At 41.8% G+C, this 26,615-nt stretch overlaps 1 protein-coding gene across 1 annotated transcript in view; it reads right to left on the bottom strand.

Moving 5' to 3' along the window:
* Positions 1–26,615, bottom strand: part of STPG3 (sperm-tail PG-rich repeat containing 3) — a 440,796-nt gene that overhangs the window by 301,297 nt on the left and 112,884 nt on the right. The window contains exon 3 of the mRNA XM_086920018.1: positions 2,304–2,435. Within this exon, the coding sequence (XP_086776144.1) occupies positions 2,304–2,435 (132 nt within the window). The remainder of the gene's footprint in view (positions 1–2,303; positions 2,436–26,615) is intronic.

Genomic DNA, 26,615 nt, shown 5'->3' with positions numbered 1-26,615 from the left:
TTAAATTAATTATTAGTTAGTAGGAATTATTAATTAATTAATTGAGAAATAATTTTTAATTATTTTTAATTAATTGATTAATTGATAAATATGTTCTGTAGCGGGTTATGGGTTTATAGGGGAATAGGGTGGGAAGTAATTTAATAATAATTAATTAATTGATATATGTTTGTACATATTTTAATTAATAATTAATTGGTAATTAATTTCTATTAATTAGTTAATTAATTAATATAATTTTTGACATATTTATAATTATTAATTAGTTGGTAATTAATTAATATTAATTATTAAATTAAATTAATTACAGCAAATGTGCTAATATATTTACTTAATTGTTATTGTTAATTAATAATTAATTGGTAATTAAATAATATTAATTATTTTAGGTAAAGGAGTATTTTTAGGGTTCAGGGTCAGTTTTCAGTTTTTGGGTAAAGGGGTATTTTTAGGGTTCTGGGTCAGTTTTCAGTTTTTGGGTAAAGGGGTATTTTTAGGGTTCAGGGTCAGTTTACAGTTCATGGGTAAAGGGGTATTTTTAGGGTTCAGGGTCAGTTTTCAGTTTTTGGGTAAAGGGGTATTTTTAGGGTTCTGGGTCAGTTTTCAGTTTTTGGGTAAAGAGGTATTTTTAGGGTTCTGGGTCAGTTTTCAGTTCATGGGTAAAGGGGTATTTTTAGGGTTCAGGGTCAGTTTTCAGTTTTTGGGTAAAGGGGTATTTTTAGGGTTTAGGGTCGGTTTTCAGTTTTTGGGTAAAGGGGTATTTTTAGGGTTCAGGGTCAGTTTTCAGTTTTTGGGTAAAGGGGTATTTTTAGGGATAAGGGTCAGTTTTCAGTTTTTGGGTAAAGGGGTATTTTTAGGTTTCAGGGTCAGTTTTGGGTTTTTGGGGTACAGGGATATTTTTAGGGTTCAGGGTCAGTTTTGGGTTTTTGAGGTACAGGCGTACAGGGTAAAAATTGTTTTACATTAAATCAAATAAATTACATGAAAAAAATTAAAATTACTTTACATTATTAAGTGTTTTATTTATTTTAAATGTATATGTATTAGTTTTAATTTTGTTTTAATATTTTTCTTTAATAGTTGTAAAATTATATGTATTTTAAATTTATTTTTACATTATTATTAAGACATTTAAAAAAACGATATTTTTGATTCCGATATTTTTGTACTTCGATATTATTTTTTCGATATTTTTGTACTTACCTTAATGAAGATAGGATTCCGATATTTTTGCTGTCGATATTTTTGCTCCGATATTTTTGCATATCGATATTCTGTCTGTCGATATTATGTCAGACATTCGTTCTTTTTACATACATCTGTACTTTTCCAGTTTTTTGAATAGCACTGAATATCTAATATGCCGGATTATGCCAAATACGGGATACAAATAACAAAGTTTAGTGTAGTAGAGAAACTGGGAATAAAGATGAACTGCCATGATTCCACAGCCAACCACAACCACATAGGTACTAGGCTAATACATGTATGGTACTCTACTTTCTGTAGTCTAGAGTGCACCATGCTTTCTGTAGTCTAGAGTGCACCATGGATAAATAACGAAATGTTTGGACTGATAATGAGTTTAATGTAATGCCGCATATTCTATTTGTCTAGGTTTTAAATGGCAGTTAAAAGAGAATGGCAATAAAAACATCAAAACATTCCTTCCTACACAAATATGCTGGGATATTTTATTCACCATACAATATATTGTAAAAATTATCTATTCGGTACCTATCAGTGGGTCTGGAGTTCCATGTGATTTTCAAATGCTTAAGGCACTATTGGAAATCCCCATCCCTGAAGTGGGGAATTAGAATTTGTAGATTTTTTTCAACCACAAATACAACTTACTACTGGGAATATCTGCTAGTATGGTGACTTTTTGTGCAGTTTAGGAGTTTCAGCATCGAAAATGCTTAGAATACTGCCAAAGTCAATATTTGCAAACCTTTTGCATTGCCATTCCCACTCTGAAACAGACTGATTTCAGCCATTATTCCACATTTATCTTACAAATCTTTTATTAAATCAGGATTTTCAACAGATGTCATCATCATGTTCAAGCACATTTCCTTTATCGAATTTTTGGGTACAGTCTCACTTGGGTGCAGAAGTAAAGAGACCGTCATTATTTAGGAATTTTGGGCCATTGAAGGCCAGGAATCGGTATTCCAGTGGTTTTCAAAAGTAACTTTAACAGCACTACCTTCTAGGATTCTGGAATACCCTGGACATTTTCCGGGTGAATGCTATAGCAATACAGAATAAAATACAAAAAGTTCAGGGTTACTGTTTACCTTTAGGCGGGGTCCTCCGGCCGATAGTGAAAGATGACGTGCCCCTTTTGGTCAGAGGCAGGTAAGTGGCAGGCCCAGGACCGTCCATATCGATTTGAAGTGGTGGACGGCTGTCCATGGCTTCACTCCAAGCTGGAGAAAGAGCAAATTAAGTTACTGCTGTAGGACAAATGCCTCCCACATTTTACTTGAAACTCTAAAGGCCTAGTCCTACAATAATATTTCAGAAAATCTAGAAGACGGTATCGTTGGTCCTTTAAGTACCTCAAACCAACCTATCCTTGACCCAGGTCAACAAAGAGATAGACAGCTTATTGCATGTTCATATCACAAATGCTCATTTCACAACATGAGCTCCAGTCTTACAATTTCCTTCGGGTATTTTAGTAAAAGCACCCGAAATCCGATGCCAAGTTCCTTACAGACTCCCAAACCTACCCGTGAGCCCTCATTTTCATAGTTGTCCCAGCAATGTCTAAACAAAACGTTGAATCCTATGTGTTTCAATAGGGAGGTATGGCTTATTTATAATTTACACCACAGAGTTCTTCTAAATTGAGGTTCCAATATGTATCTTCTTTGATCCACTATAATATTGATACTGAATTAAAATGTATGTGTCCCGAATTATTTATCACAAAAGTGTTATTTGGTCAGAAATGCAGATTATGCGAGCCCTCCTCTCTCAATCCCTCTCATTTCATATTTAAAATATATTTCATTTGAAAGAAGTATTTCTTTAATTTGTTATCACATCTCAAGAACGGTGCCACTCTGCTGCCATTCTCCCTTCGCTAAAACTGGGTCTCAGCATGCTCCTTCTGGCATGCTGCTTGTAGCTGCTTGTAGCTCCTTCTAGCAGCCTGCACAGGTCTGCTGTGCCTGCTAACTCATTCATGCTTTCATTCTTTCATCAGTAGACTATCCATGTCAAGTGAAAGCTCAGCACACAGACAATATGAATGCCAGTAACAGGGCACAAGCAAACGAACAATTATTGATCTTCCACAAATTCTCCAGACAAGGAAGTAGGATGAGAAACAGTAAAATGTATGGAGATGGAGAGATGAAGACAGAAGCAGTGCCGACATATAAGAGCATCTCTCGGCTGAACGTCCTGTACAAAATCGACTTCTTTTTATAGAAGTCAGAAAAGGGAAAAACTAACCTTTTGTGCCCCCTTGTAACCATCACAAGAGAACACACGAATTAGCAGCAATGTTAAGAGTGCAGCTTCTGCAAAATAATAAATCATCCAGGGTGGAGGGATGGTGACGCCGAAAGTAAATAAACCACCTGATTGCTTATCAATGAACGTTTGTGCACAGGCATCACTCCATTCAACTTTGCTACAACATGCAAGTTCATCAAATCTTCCGCCTAGTTTTCAGATCTGGCTGCTTCATTGACACGTAAAATAATTCACTCATCTTGCTGTATTCCACTATAAATTACCTTGTTGCCCATATTGGAGAGAAGGTGTATAATACTGGCAGCCATTTAATAGGTACCAATTTGGTACAAAGAGTTATAAGGTAGCCATTTCCAACACACAGGAAGGCAAACAATGCAACCTTGTGAAAAATGTCAGAATTCCACAGTATTAAAGGACGCTGACATCCATTTTTACATTAAATCAAAGAATAGAGGTAATTGACCAATGTCTTCACTATTTAGGCGTGACGTACTAACACTAGAGCAACATTGACAGATGCACAGAGAAAACATGTCCTGGCCATTTTTATGGGCTATCATGCGTTAAAAAGGGTTTGGTCCAAACTATATCAGGGCTATACAAATTATGTATAAATCACGCGAGCTATGATTTGTGTTATGGGCAGAGAATCAGAGCCTGTGTATATCAGCAGGGGGACGAGACAGGGGTGTCCCTGCTGTGAGAAGTAGACCTGGCATATGATCTACACTATTCTAGTGGGCACCTTGCACCAGTCCAAACGACCCTTATTGATGGTAGGTTTAGACAACCTTCATAGAAAGCTATCCTAGTGGTAGCTGAGGAGAGCAGCCTTCAGGCTAAGTCTTGAAGGGATGTAAAGCAGCATGTTTTACCAGTCTATAATCTCTTGAATGATCAAATAAAAGAGCACTACACCAGGTATATATATAAAATATATGTATTTATTCTAAACACACCCCTCAGGTCTCTTTATGAGGCTAGAGGCAAAAGTACAATACAAAAACTTAAATAGCACACAGTAAATTAGCACAGTATACATTTTGCCCTAGGGGCCTCACAAACCATATACTAAGAAAGTGGTACACGTACCGCTCTCAACAAAGAGACCAGGCCTAGAGCCTGTAGAACTGCTGGGGCAACCAGGAACCACCCAAGGTAGGGATGCAGGAGAACCACGGGGGACGCGTGCAGTGTCTAAACACAGCCGCGACTCACCATTGACTTCTATGGAGAAAGTTAGAGTTACAATTTTAAAGAATAAGGCCACTTAGGAGTGGACTACAGTAAAACCCTTTCAAGAGTCAAGACCCACGGGAGAACCGAAGTACTCGTGTTATCTCACCCAGGGAAGCCGGGTGCATAGGTGTCTTTTCGTGTCGGGTTTCGTCGTCGTTTTCAATGGAGAGCTGCAAAGAAGTGCTGCAGGCGTCCAGGTGAAGAGTGTCCAGATGGATACAAGGGTGGATCGGAGATCTGAAGAACCTGAAAGCAGAGGGGACAGAGTCTGGGTCACTAGCCAGTGACCAGGATGGCGACAAGAAGATGCCAGCCGATGTCGGGTGCTTTCAAGTGATGGAGGTGAAGCTTGACTCTTCAGCCACAAGGTCCAGGAGGCGTCGACGCAACCAAGAGCTGCATTTGAGCTGTACCACGTCGGATGTCGAGGGCTGCAGCATCGGTATCCGGATTAGATCCAACAAGCCTTGGCAACAGCAACCCACGCAAGATGACAAGATTGGCATCGGTGTAAACCAGCAAGGTCTGAGGGACTCACTCTTTGGAGGGAAGTCAGGGCACGTCTGGCGCAACCAGGAAAGCCGTAGAAACAAAAGATTGTCTTTCCTGGGGACCCACCAGTCGATGGGCTAGGGATCGCGAAGGCGCCTTGAGCTGAAATGCTGAAAGCGGGCCCACGGAACACTCTGATTGATAAACAAAGTTTATTTAGACAATAGTCTATAAACCATACATAGAACAATGGATCCACATAGCAATAAGATTATTAAACCATAATTCATTTTAAACACTCTGTACAAATTTAAAACCATAAAAACTAAATATTGGGGTACTCCGTATTTTTAAAATCTTAAACTCTTAAACTTTCCCATCCTCCTTAATTGCCTCCAATACAGATTCTCTTGTTGCTTTCAAAAACTTCCCCAACGCAATTGTAATATCCAAGAAAGACATTTCTGTAAGGAGATCAACAGCATCCGCCCGAGTATTCACCTTGTACTTTAAAAATATTGGGCGTAAAAACACTTTTCGAACAGCTAAAATCCATGTACAGTCAAGCAATATATGTAAAATATAATTTCTTACTCCTAGGCCACATTTACAAAACCATCTGGTTGGATCAGGGCCGCTTTTATTTTACTATCAATCTTCCATGGATTTAAGCCCACCCGAACCTTCATGATTTCGTATCTTAGCCATTTATTGGGCAGCAAATCCAAATATGGGAACAGGACCTCCTTTTGCCATTCATTCCTTACCCAATTAACTGATTTTTTTTTAGCTTCAGGTACTCCAGATCTTGTGATCTAGACTATTCGAGCCCTAGGTCTCTAAGCATTTTCTTAGTAAAGACTAAATCCATCAAAGGTTGTTCTAGGTTCAATTTTAAGTGCGCAGCTACTAACTGGAGGGTTTTCCTCACATCCCGTATTCAGCGTAAGCTGCTTGCTTGTATTTCCTCTCTGCACCAAATTGAAACCTTCTGTTCCCCACCAGACACCTGACGGTTCCAGAATCTTAGCAAGGACATTTGTGACTTTACATCCCATGCCGTCAGGCCTACCTCTAATCTGATTGCTTGAATCATGGAACAATTAGGTAAAGACAGTAACATTTTAAGTATCTTTCCTTCTTCTCGGCCCCACTCCCTTTTTCCACTCAGATAGAGCACTTCTGCACCATACAGAACTTGTGGGGGGATCATAGCTTCAAATGCCTTTAATATCGGTCTGTGTGACATGTCACCATAATCTTTATTACATTTTTTTAATCCACAGATTGATGTAAGTGCCTTTGAAGTTTGTGCCACCACATGGGTATTCCACTTTAATGCGCTGTCAAACCAAAGTCCTAGATATTTATATTCGCCTACTACATCTAATTTGTCCTGACCTAAAAACCAATTAAACTTTTTTACCCTCTTTCCGAAACATAGGATCTATGTTTTCTCCATATTCACAGGTAAAAGCTTTTTATCACAGTACTTTTAAAAAACATTTAATTTCCTTTGGAGGCCCATTTCTGTTTGGTCCAAGATCACGAGATCATCGGCATATAAAAGGCATGACACTTTGTTACTATTCATGCGCGGGCTCACACTCTTTTCGACTTCCAAAACTGCAGGAAGATCTGCTAAGAAAATTGAAAAAAGCAAGGGTGCTAAAACGCACCCTTGTCTCAGGCCATTCTTTACAGGAATTTTCTGAGTTAATGAGCCCTTTGAATCTCTAATGACCTGGGCCCAATTATCACTATGTAATTCTTTTAAGATATTCAATATGCCCTCCGGCATTGCATAGTTTTCTAACACTTCCCAAAGGCTACTTCGGTCCACTGAGTCAAAAGCCACCCGGAAATCGACAAAGCAGCAAAATAATTTGCCATTTTGTTCTATCGATTTCCTGGCTAATGCCCACAGGACAAAACAATGATCAATCGTGGAGTGGCCTTCTTTAAACCCACCCTGTTCTACTGGTACGATTGACCAAAGTTCCACCCACGCTTTTAGCTTACCAAGGATCATCTTAGCAATAATCTTTTCTCCTATATCTAATAGGTTAATTAGCCTGTAGTTCTTGGGGGCATTTACATCCCCTTTCTTGTGTTGCGGTCTTATTATTGCACCCTTCCAGTTTTAATGTAGTTCCCCTTGCTCTAAAATTAAAGCAAACATTTTTAGAAGAATTCTGCCCACCAGGGCTGATTTGAATTTAGTATCAAGGCAGGCATGTCATCTGGGCCAGCGGCTCTTGTTAAATCTAATGTCCTAATAATCCTAAGGACATTTATTACTGAGCAATCTTGTTTTAAATCTTCTACTAGGCCTCTCCAATCCCTTTTATACCACATTATCAGTCCACCTCCCAGGGGCGTATAATTTCTGTATATTCTCTATCCAAGCATCCTCCTCCACTACACAAATCATTGGGGCAACCAAAGGTTCCGTAACTGACTGTATTAGCTTCAAGAACTGCCGTATGTTCTTAGATTCGATTGTATCCAATAATTTGCCTCAACACGTTTCTTTATGAATCCTTTTTGCATTACGGATTAACGTGGTATATTCTCTCTTTATTTTACTAAATTTTCCGCCTTCGCTTGCACAAATTTTTTCCGTAAGCTACGCTCTTCTCTCCTGACTTCTCTTTTTTTAATTAAACAGTCCTGATTAAACCACGTTCCTTTCTTAATTTGGGCTCTTCCTTTATTCTTATGGGCCCTTACAAGAGGCCTTAATTCTATACTTATGCTTTCCACTACTTGTTTTATTTTTTCCACAAACCAGGGTAAGTTTTGGCCCCTCAAGCGGCCTAACTGAACCTTTTGTTGCAGACTTGTTAACCTCGCGATAAATTTTTCCGATAACCGAGTGGTTTTCCTCTTCGGATACTCCATCTCTTGAAAGATAACTCTATCACAAGCCAAATGTTGGGCTATTCCCAATTCTAATTTTATTACATTATGATCACTCCATTCCATGGGGTTAATACTAAAATCTTTTACTAACTCGAAATTCCATGCTAGCATAAAGATATAGTCTATTGGGCAATTGTGCTTCCCATATTTAAAAGTTTTCTTTGCCGGACGGTCCTGAGCTACCCTTCCATTTAGACAAAAGACACTTTTTATGGCAAAAAAATTACCCAAATTCAGCCGCATCAGTCGATGTTTTAGTTTCCACAAACTCTGCTTTTTTTACCTCATATGCCTCTAGAATTTCTGAGTACCACTGATCAGACAATTTTGGATTTACTTTATGATTAAAATCTCCCAATAACACAATCAAGCCATTCCCATACTTATCACAAAGTGCATCCATATCATTCTTAAAATGTAACAATAGACCCCATATTCCTTCGATGAACTCCATTGCATATACACATTAAGAATCAACATATATTTATATTTCTTGTCAGCAAATGTTGTTTGAATTCTGCAGGCCAAAAGCCACTTACACCTTACAGATATCTGAAATGCCTTAGAGATTAAAGTTGTTGATATCATAGTCAACAAGCCACCTGCTGGGCGCCCTGAGTTAGATTTTACTGCTGGTCGGTAAACTTGTCGAAACCCTTCCACTACTGGGGGTTCACCACAGAGCCAGGTCTCTTGTATACAAATTATTTCATTATGTTTTGCAAGTTCTTTCATGGCTTCTTGTTTTAGGTGCGTTCCTAGCCCGTTTATATTCCAAGAGACCATTTGTGTGCTCCGTGGCTGTCCCATTTCCTATTCTACATCACTTAAAGGCTCATTCATTACGGAATCCTCCCTATAACTATATGAGGGACCTGCTGGGCTTAAAGTATTACTCCAAATCTTCCATGCCTCCACCATGTCTGAATTGTTTATTACTATATTGAAGTTTTCTCTCCCTACCTCCGTTTCCCTTCCTGGGAGCTTCACTTGTCTCTTTCCTAGCCCCGCATGGTACCTTAGGAAAGATTTCTGCTGGGGGGCCTTCAGCACTAGCGCTAACTTTTCTTAGGGCACTAGTCTAATCCCCTCTTTTCGGATTTCCTGCTCTGCGTTTACTATTGCGGTTATGACCAAACCTGAGTAAAGCTGTACCTTGGTGACTTCCTTCCCAACCCCAATTGCTTGGAATCCCACCTGTCTAAGGTCTCCTGAGCCTATTCCGTTTAGGTTTGGGCAATGGGCAAAAACATTGAGTAGGTGTGATCTGTTTAAATGCCCACTCTTTTTTTAGTTTTTTACCACCCCTTACCAATTTCACTTGTTCAAAATAAAGCCACTTATTCCCTTTGTCTACCGCTTCTTCCGACTTTGCATCCCCCTGATAATGTTGTGTATTTACTCTAGGAACCTCCTCCAGGCTACTTTCCCAGCATACATTATTTTTAAGGGGGGCCATCCGGGTCGGTACATTTACATGTTTTGCGGCTTAATTACTTTTATTTTTTATCACTTTATCCTGGTGGGTTTGCTTCCTACTACAGTTCTCCTTTTTGACTGGAGTCCTGGCCCAATTCTCAGAACTTGTATTTACTTCTCTGTGTTCCTTCGCTATCTTATGCGATTGTGTCTTAAGCTCTTGTGTTACCACTTCTGTAGGCTCCTTCCTCACCTTTCTTTTTTTCGTCGCTCTTAAGTTAGCCTTTCTTTGCACATCACTTCCTACTACTCTTACTCGTTTTGAGTGGCCATAGTTCATATATTTGCCTCTTCTTTTTACCAGCATTGGCCATCTTGACACATAAACTTCTTGAACATCAGTATGGACTTCATCAACCTGGCTTACTAGTGGGGGATTAGCTTTTCCACCTTCCCCTCCCTCCCTTGACCCATAGCCACTGGATCTAAGACAGGTCTTAACATTGAAGGCATTTGTCCCCTAATACCCTGTAATTCTCCCTCAATTTTAAAGAGGTACATTTTTTGACTTTTCAGGGTATCATGGTTTACCATTGTTACTTCTAACAGTCCTTGTAACGATTTTTGCACCATTAACATCAATTCTAACATTGAAAATGCAGGGGTTTCTGAAGCTTCCAAGTTTAAGTCAAGTGACAGATTTTCGCCATTTGTGTCACTATTTTTGTCCAAACCTACCCGGTCATTGACTCCCCCTAAAACCTGCTTTTCAGTTCCATCTGGACTTCCATCTGGGTTCTGGGCTGATTCCTCACTTTGCCTATGTCTTCCTCTTCCGACGTCTGTTGTATTAATCTCGGGGAGGAAGAAAGTCGCGGTGACATTATTACCCCCTTTTGGCTTGTCAAAGACTGAACTGATCGATTGACCAGATCTATGGAGTCTACCAAATGTTCATCGAAGATTAAGGAGGATTCCCCTTTCCATGATTCCTCCGCTTCTTCAGTTACCATAGTTTTAGCAAGAGAGAAAACCCGTTTAAAGTGCCTTCCCACAAACTCCTTAATTGTATTCGATGCTACATTCCCCTTGCTTCCTCCATGTTGTAATTCTTTGGGAGCCTTTTTTTCTTTTTCTTTTGGGAGAATTTTGATTTTTCCTTTGCCACCAGGGATGAAAGGCTCTCTTGACATCTTGTTGATTACCACCATTCAACTTTGTTTAACTTGTTATTCCTAATGTGCTTTTGTTTTTCCGTGGAGCCATTTTACTCCTTAGGCGCTTCCCTCAAGCACTTCTGAGTGGAGTCAAATTTTTTATTAAATATTTAAAAAGGAAGCAAAACAAATATTTCACTTACCTCTGTTGTGCCTTCTTTCGTGTATCTGCGCTCGTGCACCGTGCCCTTTTCCACTTCTCTTTTGTTGATTTACCCTGACTTAATTAGCGATAATCAGGGTTTTTCCTTCTCTCACACTCTCAATTTTTACTTTTTGAGGTTTATGAGGCTTAAAAGTCACTCCAAATACTGTTGTCCCGAGAGTGACATCTCACTTTGCACTCCCTTTGCCTCCTCCTGCTTTCTCCCCCCGCCCACCCTGCAGTCGCACAGATAGGCTCAGGCAGGGGTGGGGGAATTTGCCTATTTGCCCGCTTTTAAAAGATTATAGCTGTCCTTGCCTGTAAATTGGCAGGACGCTGGCGTAAGCAGGCAGGGTCAAGGGGGGAACGCTCCTGTTCTTAGGTTATTGCTACCGAACTCACGGACCCCGAGAGTCTTGTTTCCTCGGTTCCGTTTCCGCTCGATAATGTTCTCTCTCGGCTTGTCACCCGCTAATCACCGGCTCAGCCTACAGCACCGAGCCGTTTCCAGCATTTCCAGCAGCCGCTCTCTCGCTCGTCCCGCCCGTAGGCTCTGCTACGGCGTCCACAGCACAGCACAACACGTTGGGGTCATCGGTCATGGGTCACGCACGCGCAGTACGCTCTACGGCAACAACAGAGGCATCTCTAGCCCGAGTTGCAATACCCAACCCAACCCACAATCTTCAAGGCAAAAGGTGCTCAGGGCTTGGACTACAAGTAGCCAAATAAACAACTTCGGGAAAGCTCGGGAAGTTGATGCACTAGCAAATCTGCAGGATGTCCAGGAGTTCCGGTTCCACGTTTCTCGTGTTAGCTACAGGTCTCAGCTTTGCTGGGGACTTGTGTCAACCTGGGAGATGTCTGGAAGTCCCTGTCCTGTTTATCAGATTCTTCGGGATCAATTGGGGAGCCTTGAAAATGCAGACTGGCAAATCTGAAGTCTTAGTGGCTGGGTTCCTATACTTATACTAAGTTCAGGGGTTGGACTAACTCTAGTGTCCCACCTATGAGAGGACCTGAGTAGGGGGTGCTTACACCCCTTCCCCTTTGTCCAGTTTTACGCCAGAGCTAGAGCTGAGTGCCCCAGCAATTGGTTTGAACTGGGAAATGCACAGGAACACCTTGTGTGCCCCAGACACTGTCTGAAAAGCATTCACTGAATGCAACCCACCATGCCTAAATACACTAAAGCCTTTCTGGGGAGGTGCTGGCCCCTCCCTGGACAGGAAACCTATTGTCCAGGCCTCCCCTGCCGGAGTTTCGTCCAGTAGCAGGAGGTCAGACTCGTGTCTGTGGTAGCAGCATCCATTTTGTCATGCTGGGGCTCTTTTAAACATTTACCGGGTAAATAAGTGTGTACATGTCTTCTCCCTCTAGAAAGGTGGAACTCTACCCCCGCCGCCAGCACTGGCCAGGGGGGGAGGGGAGGGGGGGAGGGAGGGGGTTAGGATTCCAAAGTGTTTGACACAAAACACGACATGTTTTTGATAAACCCATTCCAAAGTTAGCATTAACTGCAAGGACTGCAATGCCCTTAAGAGTACATGGTAAGGCTATATCATAGAACAGCTATAAGGAAGGGATTCCGAAAGCTGCAGAGGGGCTCAGCTCATGCTAGGGCACCTTCTCACACAAAACCAAGCACTCTGCCTTCAGGATTGTCAAGGCCTGCCATAGGAGTGGCTTATAGGTTTATATGAGTCTATATATATAGGTAGATATAGGAATACTATATCTAAATAAGGGGTGCTTATACCACCTTGCCCAACCTGCAAGTGCAGACCTGTGGTGCCATTTTGGAAGGCTTCCCAGGGGTGGCATAAAACATGCTTCAGCCACTGGGGTACCTATGCCCTTGATACTGAAGGTACCATATACTAGGGACTCACAAATGTAACCCAGTAACCAATCTGGAGTGTACCTAATGTACAGGAAACCAATTTAGAGAGAGAACAGCTAGGCTGTGGTCCTGATTAGCAGGGCCACAGCCAGACTAAAGTAGTGAAACACAGCAAAAAGTGGGGGTAACCATAGGAAGCAGATCTTACTCTCCTAAACCTGCTCCCTGTTGTTATTTGCCATGTATATTAACCCATTTCTGGTAATGTTGGAAAAGAGTGATAGGATCACCTCTATGACTTGCGAGCACTACTAGGTGCGGGTTTTAGTCTATGCGGATGACATCGCAGTGGCAACCTCAGACACAGAGCAAGCAGTTATAGAGATAGAAAACTTGGCTGCCTCATTTGGGGAGGTTTCAGGGTATAAATTAAATTCAACAAAAACTCAGATTGTGTGTACAAAAGTGGCCTGTCCCGGAGATGCTCGGGTAACTGATGAAGCTCTGTATTTGGGTATTAAAATTAGAATGTCATTGCAGGACTTAATAGAGGTTAATTGGGGAGGTAAAGTTTCTGGGATCCAATAAGAACTGGATCGGCTGGAGTGCTTACATCTCTCGCTGGTGGGGAGGTGCAGTGTGCTCAAGATGAGTATCCTTCCCAAAGGTATGTACTATTTTAAGGCAGTACCTTTTGAGCTGACTGGAACACAACTAAAGAAGTTGCAACCGATAGGTGATAGGTTCTTCTGGGGGCAAAGGAAAGCTCGCCTGGCCTCCAAGTTCATGATGTTACCACATGATCAGGGAGGATGGGGCGTGCCTAATTTCACATTTTATTATTTTGTGTCTCTTCTTCAAATTTGTTAACAGGGGAGGAAGTGGCATTGGCAGAAACACCATCAACATATCAGATGTTTCTGGGGTCAGACGCTAGAAGCTCCTTATTTAAGTTCTCGAGCCAAGCTACTTAAAAAAACATGCTTTAAGGTAGTGCAGGCAGCATATAAGGTTTGGAAATCAGTACGTAAGATGTTAGCCATTTCGTGGATATGTTTTTATACTCTTATAAATTCTATGTTTGCACTACCTGCCATATTTTGGGATTTAAAGATGGAGAGAGGGTGGGTTAACGGGATAAGGCAATTAGGGGACTTATTTGAGGGTGGAGTACTTGCTTCATTCTCAGGCTTAGCTGACAGATACAGTCTGCAACAAAAAAATGATTTCTTTAAGTATTTGCAAGTTTGGACTTTTCATTGAAACATCACAAACATGCTGGGATGCTAACCAACCCTCTAGTGGAGGCAATCAAACGAGGAGCAAGGATAGGGGTATTGTATGGTATGTTAATGGATACACAGCAGGATGATTTGGAACTCCAAGACAGCAAATGGGGTGTTCGGTTTGGACAAGAAGGTGTGTATATGCTGCAATCAATCGATATCGCACGGCAACTTTGATGTCAGCCAACTTGAAAGCCCAATATTTCAAGACACTGTTTAATTTGTATCACACACCAGTGAGGATAATGAAATGGGGGGCGGGGGGAGTTCAAATGATGGGAAGTGTTTTAGATGTGCTACAGAGAGGGCTGACATCACAAATATTTTGTATGATTATATATATCTTACGCAATTGAGGGGGCATATTGAGGTGTTTTTGTCTGGAATTACGGGGGTTGATATCCATATAACAAAGGATGTAATGTTAACAGGAGTTGGTGATATTCTCAAGCAGGGCCAACCATGCCATCCATTTAGATATTTCATATTTCATATTTATGGCAGTGGTGGTAGCACAGCTATGTGTTGCGTCAGCCTGGTTGCAGCAGGGTGCCCCATTGTTTGAGATGTGGCGGGCCAAATTTTATAAGATTTTTAATTTGGAATATAGCCTCTATTGTTTCAAATCAATGACAAGGAAAACATTGGGTATTCAGATATGGGGGCCAATGATAGAACACATGAATTGAGACTGTCATTCAATAACGGTCTAGTGTATTTTGGTATATGGGTATGTTTCTTTCGCTGTAAGGTACAGCCCTCATATTGTAATTTTGCTATGCTTTGTATGATTTTGGTCAGTGGGAGTTAAAATAGTTATGTAACTGATTAGGATTGCCACCTGCTTTGGATCGCATACAATTTTTTTTTTTTTAAAGAGAAAAGATGTAGCCCTAAAGGAATGTTTGACGTTTAGATTTCATTAAAACCACAATTTATATTATGACACATATCTGTCTTTTTCTGTTCATCCACAAATCATCTCACTTCAATAAGGCACTTTAAAAAATAACTCACCTTAAAACGACATACAATCGAAATACAATACACATATTGCTTCAGCTATGTTACCTTTTTATGATTAAATGATGAAGCACTAAAGATGGAGTACAATTTAAATATCTGTTCAGAATCTCTATTTACAGTGGTATCTTTTGGTCAATTATATTTTCTTTTTCTAAATATTAAAATGTACAAATAAATGATCTCATTCTATCCATTGTTCTTTTTATTGTTTAATAATTGAACAATTAAGTTTTATTATTGTTTCACATTTTTACCTATTAATTGCCCCAAATCGGATTTTTTACTAATTACAAATTTAACTGAATTAGTATTCACCTTGTTATTGCTGCCACAATTGCAATTTAATATATTTTTCGTAATCCCATTTTCCAGCTGCACAAAGTCTGCCTTTTTATAACTTTGACCTAACGGAAATAAAGTACAATAAATAGATTCAATGGACAAAGTCTTCTGTGAATAGTCTTTCACGTACTGAACTGCCACCCCTTTTCTATACGAAAGCTTTCTGCTTTCCTATTTATTTACCATTTAATAATTACACTATTCTTTTCCATTGTACTCTTTTCTATGACCATTTCACAATTACTTATCAGTAATCCAAAACTAGCTGTACTGATAAGTGTTCACATTACAAATATATGCACATTAGTATTCACCTTTTGTCCAGTTGCAAAGACAAGTTCTGTCTCATTTTATCTTTTATTGTTTGTTTTTTTCAGAACATATTTTATTGTTGATGAATTACACATGGGACACTGTCCCTCAAGACATCGAAGGACCAGTGAGCAGATAGTGAGTCATCACGTACATTCAGTTCCGTCAACATTAAGTAATGCAATAGCCCTCCCAACATTCCCACCCCTTACCCTCCTACCCGGATCCCACCCCCATCCCCACACAGTGTCTATAAAGTCCAAGAGCAAAGTTTATCGAATCACTAACAGTGTGCACTCCTTTTCACCCACGATCAACTAGCAATTGTTCTGCACCAACGTCCTGGGGAGCAGGTGGTTCTAGCCACAGCCCCCTATAGTCCGTCCAACGCTTCCAAATCTTAAAGTGTTTCCGGGGGCAGCCCCTGGCCTCGAACACTGGACGCTCCAGCCCCATGCAAAAATCCAACCCCCTCCTCCACACTTCCAACAAGGGGGCCTTGGGGTCCTTCCAGGCCCGAGCTATATCACGTTGGGCCACTGTGAGGCCCAGGACTAGTAAATGATGTTTATATATGTTCCCTCCAACCTGTTCCATTATATGCAGAAGGCCCAGCTGCGGCGAGCGGGGAAGGTCCCAGCCCAACACCTCCGACAAGCAATCCCAGACACCCATCCAGAACCTCAACAGATTCTCGCACGACCACACCGTGTGAATAAACGTTCCCACCTACCGCTCGCACCGCAAGCACTCAGGGGAGGCAATCATACCAGCCCTCCACAGTCGGTCCCTAGTGAAATAAGCCCTATGTAAGTATTTGATTTGAATGAAGCGTAACCGTACTGCTACCGCCGCTCCTTTCGGGGCTTCCAGGGCCTCCCTCCAGTCCTCCTCCTCGAAACTCCAATGTCTCCCTCCCACACTGAACGCAATCTATCTAGTGGGGAGGAGCAATGTGTAACCAGTGTCTGATAGATGTTAGAAATCTTCTTTTCCTCCAGTTCCCCCATAAACACCTTAGCCTCAAGGGGACTAAATTCGGGCAGTGAATCTAAGCCTACCAGGGAGGGGGACAGGGCGTGTCGCAGCTGTAGGTACTTAAAAAATTGGGTCTTAGGCATAGCGTATTCTTCACTCAATGCTTGAAACGACTTGAGGGTTGTGCCTTTCATGACGTGTCCCAGCGCCGAAATGCCAATGTCATCCCAGCCCGAAACCCCTGCAAGGACGCCAGAGCCGGCAATTGTCCGTTCCGCCACAGCGGAGTCTCTTTCGTTAATTTATTCCACCACCCCATGCGGCGCAGAGCTCCACGCCACATTCGGAAGATCACCTGGGTAACCACGGGAAGCCTCTTCCTGATGGCCGCTGAGTACATCTTTTATTGTTTTAATCTTTTATTTTTTTCAATGAATAACCCAGGGGTCAATTTTCAAGTGTTGTAGTATCCTCAGGTTTTACTTTCAAGCCTATGAGAGTAGATCTTCACCTAAAATAGAAATTATGATTCACATAACTTGAGTTTTTGAGCCGACATGTGTTTACTCAAGAGGAATGTTTACTTTTGCAAAGAGAGATGGGAAAAGGGTGCTTTGAGTCACATCACTCGTCAGGATTTGTCCTTTTTTATAGTTTGTCGCCAAAATCTTGAAGTGATGACTGAACACCAAGTAATGGTTGAAGTAGTTTATTCCCCGTGGGTGGGAAGAGATGCCTCTCTCAACAGGGGCCACGTATCAACTCCTCTGTCTGGAATGTTGTGGTGACAACCAGGCATTCCATGACATAGCTACATTCTGTACTGCACGTCATCACAGAAACACAAGTAGGAGGCTCCCACACACAAAGTTGCAACTTTGTGGGGTTAAAAACGTCTTTGTAGGTTAATTACCAACTGAACACACTTTCAAGTGTCTAACAAGAAAAGGTTAGCATAAGTGTATTTGTAGGATGAAAAATCGGGAAGGGTCACTGCCAAGTTCAGTAGTAAAGGTATAGAAACATGTTTTCACACACGGCTCTTTTTAGCAACAAATACAATGCAAAAGCAGTGTTTCATCTAAGACTAAAACAATAACCGTGCAGATTTTCGATGGTGGACATCTGCCTGGCATAGAGCCAGGATTTTCAGGCGTACTTATGGGAATTTACAAGAGGCATATAATTTCTAGCCATGTCTTCTTTTCGTATTACGTTTAACAACATTCAAATAAACGCTATACAGCCAAAAAATAAATGGTAGGCTCATTATATATTTAGTATTTACCTTTGATCTTTTTGCTAAACCATCTTCAACACTATTGTTACGTTCACTATTAAATTTCTTTTTGTTAATAAAACAAATGCAACATAATTATTATGTTTAATAAATGGCAAGCACTGAAAAATGATTGATTTCACTGGACGTGTATTCTGCCAGGCAGGGGGCCACAGCTTGCGGCAGGTAGGTCGCACACCATTGGAACGCCTAGCAGGACCAGCATGGGCGCGTGCAAGAGCGGGCCTGTCTTAACTCGCCCGAAGGAGTCCAGGCCGGGCCAAGTCTCTTAAGGCCCTTCCTCAAACTCAGCTGCCTTTGAGTATCTTGCCGCCTCCGCATGAATTCTATAAGGCACAAGGTAACTTCGGGCTCAACCCAGCTGTTTATTTTCTCTCTTATACATTTACTGCGTGATTAAATCGACTTGTTGTATTCGAGGCAGGCAGTGCCGTGGTTTTTGAAGCCATTCATGACATTGTTGCTATTGCAGAGCGTGAATATTGGTCATATTTAGTTGAACCATCTTTACCATGGGGGAAGAGGAACGCTGCACTGAGCCCTCATGGGGAAAAAAGACTCAAGAAAAAAGTGACTTATTCTGCTAAAAACTGTGTTGTCTCTGACATAAACAACTTAATAGAGGAAGTGACCACCGTCGGGAGTAATCAGAAAACTAGAAAAATGGCCAAAATATTTGAGAAAGGCAAGGATATTTTAACCAGCAGTCCATCAACTCTGGTATTCCTCATTCTACCAAGCCTTGTTCCCACTCTATAAATTCACCTATTTCGATACCCCAAGTTGCCTGCAGCAACAGACATGCCTTGCTAGACTCTCCGGCACATCCCTCTGATCGGGGATTCATTCATCTTTCACAAGAGGCTCAAACTGATTGGTTGGTGCAAGAACATTTTGATGCTAATAGGAGTGGTACCAAATGCCCATCTTTCAGACATTGCAGAGTGAAATCAAAGATTTAAAAGCTATGGTAACCAAACTGATGGATATTGTAGTTGGTGTTACTTCGTACAATGCCTTACAATTTACAAGGGATTACAATCAAATAATTCCACAGGCAACGCTCACTTTCCTCATCACCTGGAGAACTTTACATCTCTACCAGCTAAGCCGTCTCTTAGATCTAGTGCACCTGTTATCCTGAGCCTTTACCCCCTTTGTTCCTTTAACATATTTGAATGTCTCACACAAGCCCCAGGTCCCCATAAAATCAGAGGATCTTTACAGGATGGTTGCTCATAGAGGAGAGCAACCCAGGGAAACGAGAAACAACGCAGCAGCTGCACACTGTCCCGCTCTCACTATTGAAACTTCTTGTACTTTCATAATAAAGTATTTTGAACCTAGCGCAGCTGACACTGGCTATCACTTGTCAATGTCAATGTCAAATGTTCTTATTAAGCGCACATATGACCGGGGAGGTCTCACGGCGCTGAGCAATAACAATAGCAAAAGGACAATCAAAGCCAGATTACTGGAAAAAGAGCCAGGTTTTTAGTTCTCTTCAGAAGCATCTATGATCAACTATGGATGGGAGATGTGATGGTAGCTTATTCCAAAGCTTAGGGGCCAAAAAAGAGAATGATCATCCGCCATTTCGGAAGGTTTGAATACGTGGCAAGACAAGGTACGATTTGGTGCCAGACCTTAAGGGTCTTCCAGGCTTGTACCATTGAAGTTTCTTAGCTAGGTATCTTGGGCCGGTATCATACAGGGTCCTGTGTGTGAGATACAGGATTTTAAAATGGCCTCTCTGCTGCACCGGAAGCCAATGGAGAGTTTTAAGGTTGGGGGCAGAGGGTGATCTGGAAGGGAGATTGAGAAGGAGTCTGGCAGCGGTGTTCTGAAGAATCTGGAGCTTGGCAAGTAGATCTTCATTGAGTGCCACCAGCAAAGCATTCGCATAATCCAGTCGACTGATAATAAGACCTTGCACAAGAGGTTTCCTGTCTTCAATGGCTAGCCACTTGAAGAGTCTACGGAGATTACGCATGATCCCATAGCAAGCACCGAGTACCAAGTTAACATGGGTTGTCATGGACAATAAAATATCGATGGTTACTCCAAGATTGCGTAAAGCTTGCTTGGGAGAGGGACATGGGCCCAATTCCGGGGGCTACAAGTCATGTGCACAGAGTTCCTCTGCTCTGCCGAACAAGATGATCTCGGTCTTGCTACCATTAAGTTGTAGTTTATTCCTGCCCATCCAGACGTTCACATGGACCATACAACTTTTAAAACGAGATTTTATGTCCACGTAATCTGGACCAAAGGTGACAAGCAGTTGAGTGTCGTCAGCATACGACACTGTTTCAAAACCATATGATCTAATGATACCAGCCAATGGTGTTAAATAGAGATTAACCAACATAGGGCTAAGGATGGAACCCTGTGGGACACCTACACTGACTGGTCAGCTGTACGAGGCTATAGAGTCAACACGGACGGTAGTTGTGCGGTGGGTTAAATAATTCTCAAACCACTCCAGGGCCTTCCCTCTGATTCCCACCTCCCAGAGTCGAAGTTTCAAAATACTATGGGCGATGGTATCAAAGGACGCAGACAGGTCCAGGAGGACCAACATTGCTGATTCTCTTTTGTCTGGTGCGAGCCTGATTTTATCGGTGATCTCAGCGACTGCAGTTTCCGTGCTATGAGCTGCGTGGAAGCCTGATTGAGATGGGTCCAGGAGACCATGGTTTTCGAGATGGGCAGTGAGGCGTTTGTTAACTAGATGTTCTAACACATTCCCAAAGTGTCTGAAACCTGATGTGGCATCTTTATAATATGCTGTATAGTGCTGAACCTTTTTGCATCTAACATTCCCAACGTAAGGTAACAATGAGATGGGACAATAGTTAACTGGTAGGCTGGGGTTAGCCGAAGGTTTTTTAAGAATAGGCTTAACTTGGGCATTTTTCCATCCCTCAATCGTGTGCTCTCAAGGAGAGACAGATTTTGATGACTAAGCTGCATATGCATATGAGGACTCGGAGTCCCTGATAAATAAAGTAATTTACTGGATCAGAAATGTACAGCATTGATATTGCATGATCTGTAGTGATATTGTGAGTGCCAAGCGCTATTTGCACCCGAGTACTAATTGGGACTGTATCAAAATCACTCCAAACGACTCTAATTTGGTAAATATCTTAATAGCCTTAGAACTTTAAACTGATCCACCCACTGGCTTGGAGATCCAATTTAAGTCCTGCTTCCACAGTGGTTTTGTAACAGACAAGCAAATGGCCATTGAGTCCACCCAAAGGGGGTGGGGAACCCTCACTTCCAACTCCTCCATCGACTAGCCACCTTGTGCTTAATGACTCTCAGCTAAATGCTGTTTATCACGACCATCGCAGCTGATAGTCTCTGACCTGCGCCCTAAGTCGCAATCTCACAGTGCAGTATGACTATCTGATAACTTAGACAGTGGATCTACAAGCCCAGTGCTGAGAAAAGTGTTGTCAGTTATGAAAAAGTCATGCCCCCCCTCACCCCCCCCCCCCCCCCCCCCCCCACACATGATGTTTCTGCTAGTTTTGACCATTTTGGCCATTCCAAACTTCTACTTCGTGCACTTTGACAATTGCAACGCCTTTAGATGCACCTTGCATAAAGAACTTCACGATTGTATCCCCGGCAGGCCATCCAGCAGGAGGCCTATGCACCTGGATTAAATCCTTGCTCCAGTGCTCAGCAAAAGAGATTTCTACCCCTTGTCCAGATGTACTTCCTCTTAAACTTACTTTGAGCAATGTCAAAAATATATTTCTTTTAAGCATCTATAACAGTTCGACTAACATCTCTGTTGAATCTCCCACCTTAAGATGGTTAGATCGTGTGCTAAAGGCATTTTCCAAAGATAGTGTAATTATAATAGAAGGCGACTTTAATGTCAGGTTTAAACACTCTTCTCTGGCCAGTGAACTAGTGAGAGACGAGGATGTTTACTGGGGTATACCAGAAGTTGATGCTAGCCCCGATAAGCACTTACCAAAGTCCGCTCTCCAAATGATCAATATTACCTTGTCAATGGACCTTCGAACTTGTAATTGTCGTTCACTCCCAGACAGTAAACCTGCCCCTACTTTTAAAAGGGAGCGTATAGAAATCTATAGACTAGCTATTTGTGATCTAAGGCTGTGGTAAGAGTTGGTGGATTGGTATATGGCACCGCAGGATCAGAGCAACCACGATCAATTGATTGTTAAAATGGAAGGTTCACTGTCTAATAACCTAGGCGGGGAACTACTCCATGGTAGTCTTGATTCAATGATACTAAGCTCTTTTGGCATCTAGTCTCGCATGAAGACAGGAGGGGACACAATGTAGCAGCAACTCATATTTTAGCTACTGATTGGGCCTCCCATTTTAGAGATCTTTATTCTCTAGAGCTGCCCGATCCTACTCCCACTCAGAAATTAGGCAAGGCTGAATATGATTCTAACACAACTTTACCATTCTAATTTGGACGTATTGGTAGCATATACTAATACATTATGAAACGCAGTTCTGCAGCGAGGCCAGAATCATGGATAGGTGCAGTAATTGTTCCCATTTACAAATAAGAGTCCTGCAACGTTCCAGGTAACTATTGTCTAATTAGCCAATTAGCCTTATCGATAACTTGCAAAAAATCGTTTGTAAACAAGTTTTAGATCAAATTAATGTGTGGATGTTGGAACATTGTCTCCTAAAGCCATGTTCAAGCAGGTTTTAGATATAAAGTAAGCACAATTGACCAAGTCTTCTTTTTCCAACTAATTAAGTGGAAGACAGTGCCTTTGGGAAGGGGTAGCCTATATGTAGCCTTCGTTGATCTCAGGGCTACATTTGATATGGTCCCTAGCCATGGCATGTATGGCAAACTCTAGCGGACCTGACTAGTGCATCTGAGTTATTAGCCATTATTAAACTTTTACATTCAGAAATTTACGCCTAAGTTTGCAGCGGCCCTAATGGAGAAATCATTGTTAAGATAGAAGTTAATGGAGGCACCCACCAAAGCTGTGCGCCAGCCAGCACACTATTCTTCTTGTTTATCAACAGTTGTCTTGAATACCTGTCCAAAGCGAGAATCATTCTCCTATCCATGGGCGTCCGCAGAAATTTTTCCAGAGGGGGGCAAAATGTTAACGTCATCACCATCCTCCGACATGATGTTTGCCAGGTGGGGCACATGAAACACTGGGGCGCAGAACTAGGATAGACAAAATTAAATGCCAGGAATCCAGGACATGTGACTGACCCTGCCACGGGCCAACAAACACCACCTGTAGGGAAAACGCTAAACTTTCTGACAAGGTGCTTTATCTCTGTCTGCTAGGTGTGCAGCTTCTGGGTCCTCGATCCAACACCAATCAAGGCTGTCTTCAGCACGATTCGATTTTTATCAGAATACTTTCAAACAACCTTTGATTAAAGCACCAGATTAAATATACTGTATGCACAGTGTGTGTTAGGGATTATTTGTAGCACACATATTTACCAATATTGGCTTCTTGGTGCTAGAATTCATAATAACTTTTATCCAAAGTTAAAGCACAACGTCAAAGTTCGTAATAAATAATGCAGCAATCACACACGCTAGTGATTTGACAGTGGGTGCTCCCTTTACTAGAATTCCCCAGGCATTGCTAAATTTTACACACATTCAAATAATTTATACAAAATAAAATGTATAGGTCCAAATGTTAGCTATATTTTTGAAAAGAAACTTAGAGTACCTCTACGTGTAGTCAATGTCAAACTGACATCTTGCGCACGTTTAGGGATACAATAATGGCCACCTCCCTTATGCGGAAGCCCGGCACCGTAAATGTGTGGCACATGCGGCGCCCGCAGCTGCGCCTCATCACAGGTTCAGGGATGCTGAGTGTTACACAGTGGTCGGAGTGGGGGGGGGAAGTAGGGGAACAGTGGGCGGAGAATCAGAGGGTGGGAATAACCCAAGGATTGGATCTGTGGGTGGAGCCGAGGTGTGGCTAGAATGAGCAGACATCCCAATTTTTAGTATTTGTTTGGCATTTCACTGCCCAGTTTAATCAACCAATGTATACACATTGTTATTTAAGGTTATAATGAGTTATTGACTTTAAAATATATTCACAAAGTGGGATATGCTTCTAATCATAGAATGTACCAAATATGACAAAATGTGGAAACACAAGCACTTTGTCTCCGAGATATGGAGTTTCTGTCATCAGCACTTCACCCTTTTTCAACAACAGCAGTTCAAACATGAATGGCAAAATATCCTAGTTTGCAAATGTTTTCTCTAAAATTATGGCTCTTCCATATTTGCCTCATAATGCAAGATCTGCTGCATGATCTGACCATTTAAACTATAAAATTGTTTGTAGCTCAAACAATCAAAAGTTAATATAAAATGTTACTGTGTTGCTGCGGAGTGGATGGCCTATTGTAAAGGTTGACTGGTCACCTTTCTCACTGCTGCATTTGTATGTTACACTGGTACTAATAAGGTAAAATCTTTCCAGAGACTGTTAGCATGTGTACACACGTCAAAATAATAAAATATCTGAAAATATACTGCATTACGCTGTAGCCTTTTTTTAATGCATAATTTAGTCAACACTACAGCATAATGTTGTCATCCTTTGCTGCATAATTAATTCAAGTGGCCCCACAGCAGGCAGCACATGTTAAAGGTGCTTGTGAATGAAGCAGGGAGACTGTGAAGTTTGCTAACTTAGTTTGGTGTGTGAAAATCCTGCATTGCCAATCCCTGGTGAATTTCAGTTACTGCTGCTGAAACAAGGCCAATGGAGTTACCTTTGGGTGAGGCAGACTGGCCTCAAGGGCAGGGCCAGCCATAGCACTGGTGGTGTCCTGTGCATTAATGTTTGTTAGTGCCCCCCCAATGACCACCTCTGCCCATGGATTCCCTCACTACCACCCTTTAACCGTGCCCCCCAAGTCTCCATAACCACTCTCTCTCAGATGCATTTAATTTGATTTACAGCGCCACTCATACCAGTAGGATGTCAGAGCACTTTACATCACACACATTACACAGAGGCAATCAATATGTGTGTAAATCACTGTATAGAAAATGTTACATAAGACTAAGGACTACAAGGTGTAGGAGTCACATGACAACCATACTAGTAGCCTGTATAGTTTTATAGCGATTGGTCTGGAGGAACACAATACCCAGAATTTAAAATGTAATACCATGGTTGGGGGTTCTCCTTAATAATCAGAATTGATTTCTGTCCAAAAGAACACTTTTTGGGACATTAGGATAATCAAAGACTGGGGGATAGGGGGGAGCATAACGCAGACTGGGGGATAGGGGGGGAGCATAACGCTCGAATTTATACATTGCAGTTTGTATGCAGCTCTTAGATGACAGTTAATAGCTCAGTTAGGATTTTAACTTATAAACTGCAAGTAATAAAAGGATCTCTGACAAAAGCAGTAGCCCACTGACCTATTTACATTATGTGCACTTTGTGATCTGCATGGCGCATGTTCTTTGCAGCTGGTACATTAACCATCTGAGCTACCTTTCCATGAGTCAAAACATCCACTAGACAACATTCTGATCTCTCTCTAGGAAGAACATTAATCACCAGAGTCATCATGACATTTTTATTGTTGCCGAAAATTGCTGGAAGCCAGGAAGGAGGCAGCAAGCGTTTTTAAAACCATACTATACTTGCAAACATGATGCCTTCACCTAAAGTCAGCACCCGGTGCGGTCACACTGGTTGCACCGCCCTAGAGCTGGCCCTTCTCAGGGTGTGCTGCTTCATAGGCCTGCCCGCAAGACTGGAGGTGAACTTCAGTATGGATAGTGGTGGACAATCCTTGAAGGTTAACCTATTTTGTCATGCTAGGGTCCACCTGCTGGTACAAAGACACTGAGGTTCCGTGACGGTTCCGTGACGATTTGAACCCGTGTTTTCAAGTTTGTCAGAAATACATAATAGTGGTATCAGTGAACCGCAAATGATCCATTTAGCATACCCTGGTGTTTTCGCTACGCTACTAGCAAGAGCACTCCTTTTATTAACACATTTCTAATCTACCCACGGCATCCATCTTAGATCATGGCAGCCATTTTGTGCTTCTTGCCCTCACATACGCAATAACCTCTGATCACTTCATTTCGATTAAGGACACGTAGCCTTAGCCGGAGATTCACCTCTTTCATGATACGTGCACCTTAAACCAGATCACGCTGTAGCTGCATGACTCGACAAAGACTGCCTCCTCTGCCCGAGGCCAGCCCTGCCAAACTGGTCTTCGTGTCCATTGTCCTGATCATGATTAGGCGGCCGAAGCCGGTAGCCTTGCCCATTTACAACCCACAAGCATCTCTTATCCCGCTTTCCTATCTTCCACACCTGGCTCCGTTCCTTTCTTTCTGAAACTTTATTAGGGGGAGGTAACGAACTTTACGATGAGGCGGTCCGGGTCCTGAATGCAATATTGACAGGGAATTGTGATGAACTAGTGGGAACCCCTCTTCGTAGATGTTTTGTATCAGATTTTATCAACGGTTCCTGTGCACGCCAAATATTTATTGTTTATGACACAAAGGTTTTGGGAATGTACCAAC

The sequence above is a fragment of the Lissotriton vulgaris genome, chromosome 5, assembly GCF_964263255.1.
Source record: "Lissotriton vulgaris chromosome 5, aLisVul1.2, whole genome shotgun sequence".
Classification (NCBI taxonomy): Eukaryota; Metazoa; Chordata; class Amphibia; order Caudata; family Salamandridae; genus Lissotriton; species Lissotriton vulgaris.
Note: the sequence above shows the minus strand (reverse complement) of the source record. Positions and strands in the feature narration are given on the sequence as shown.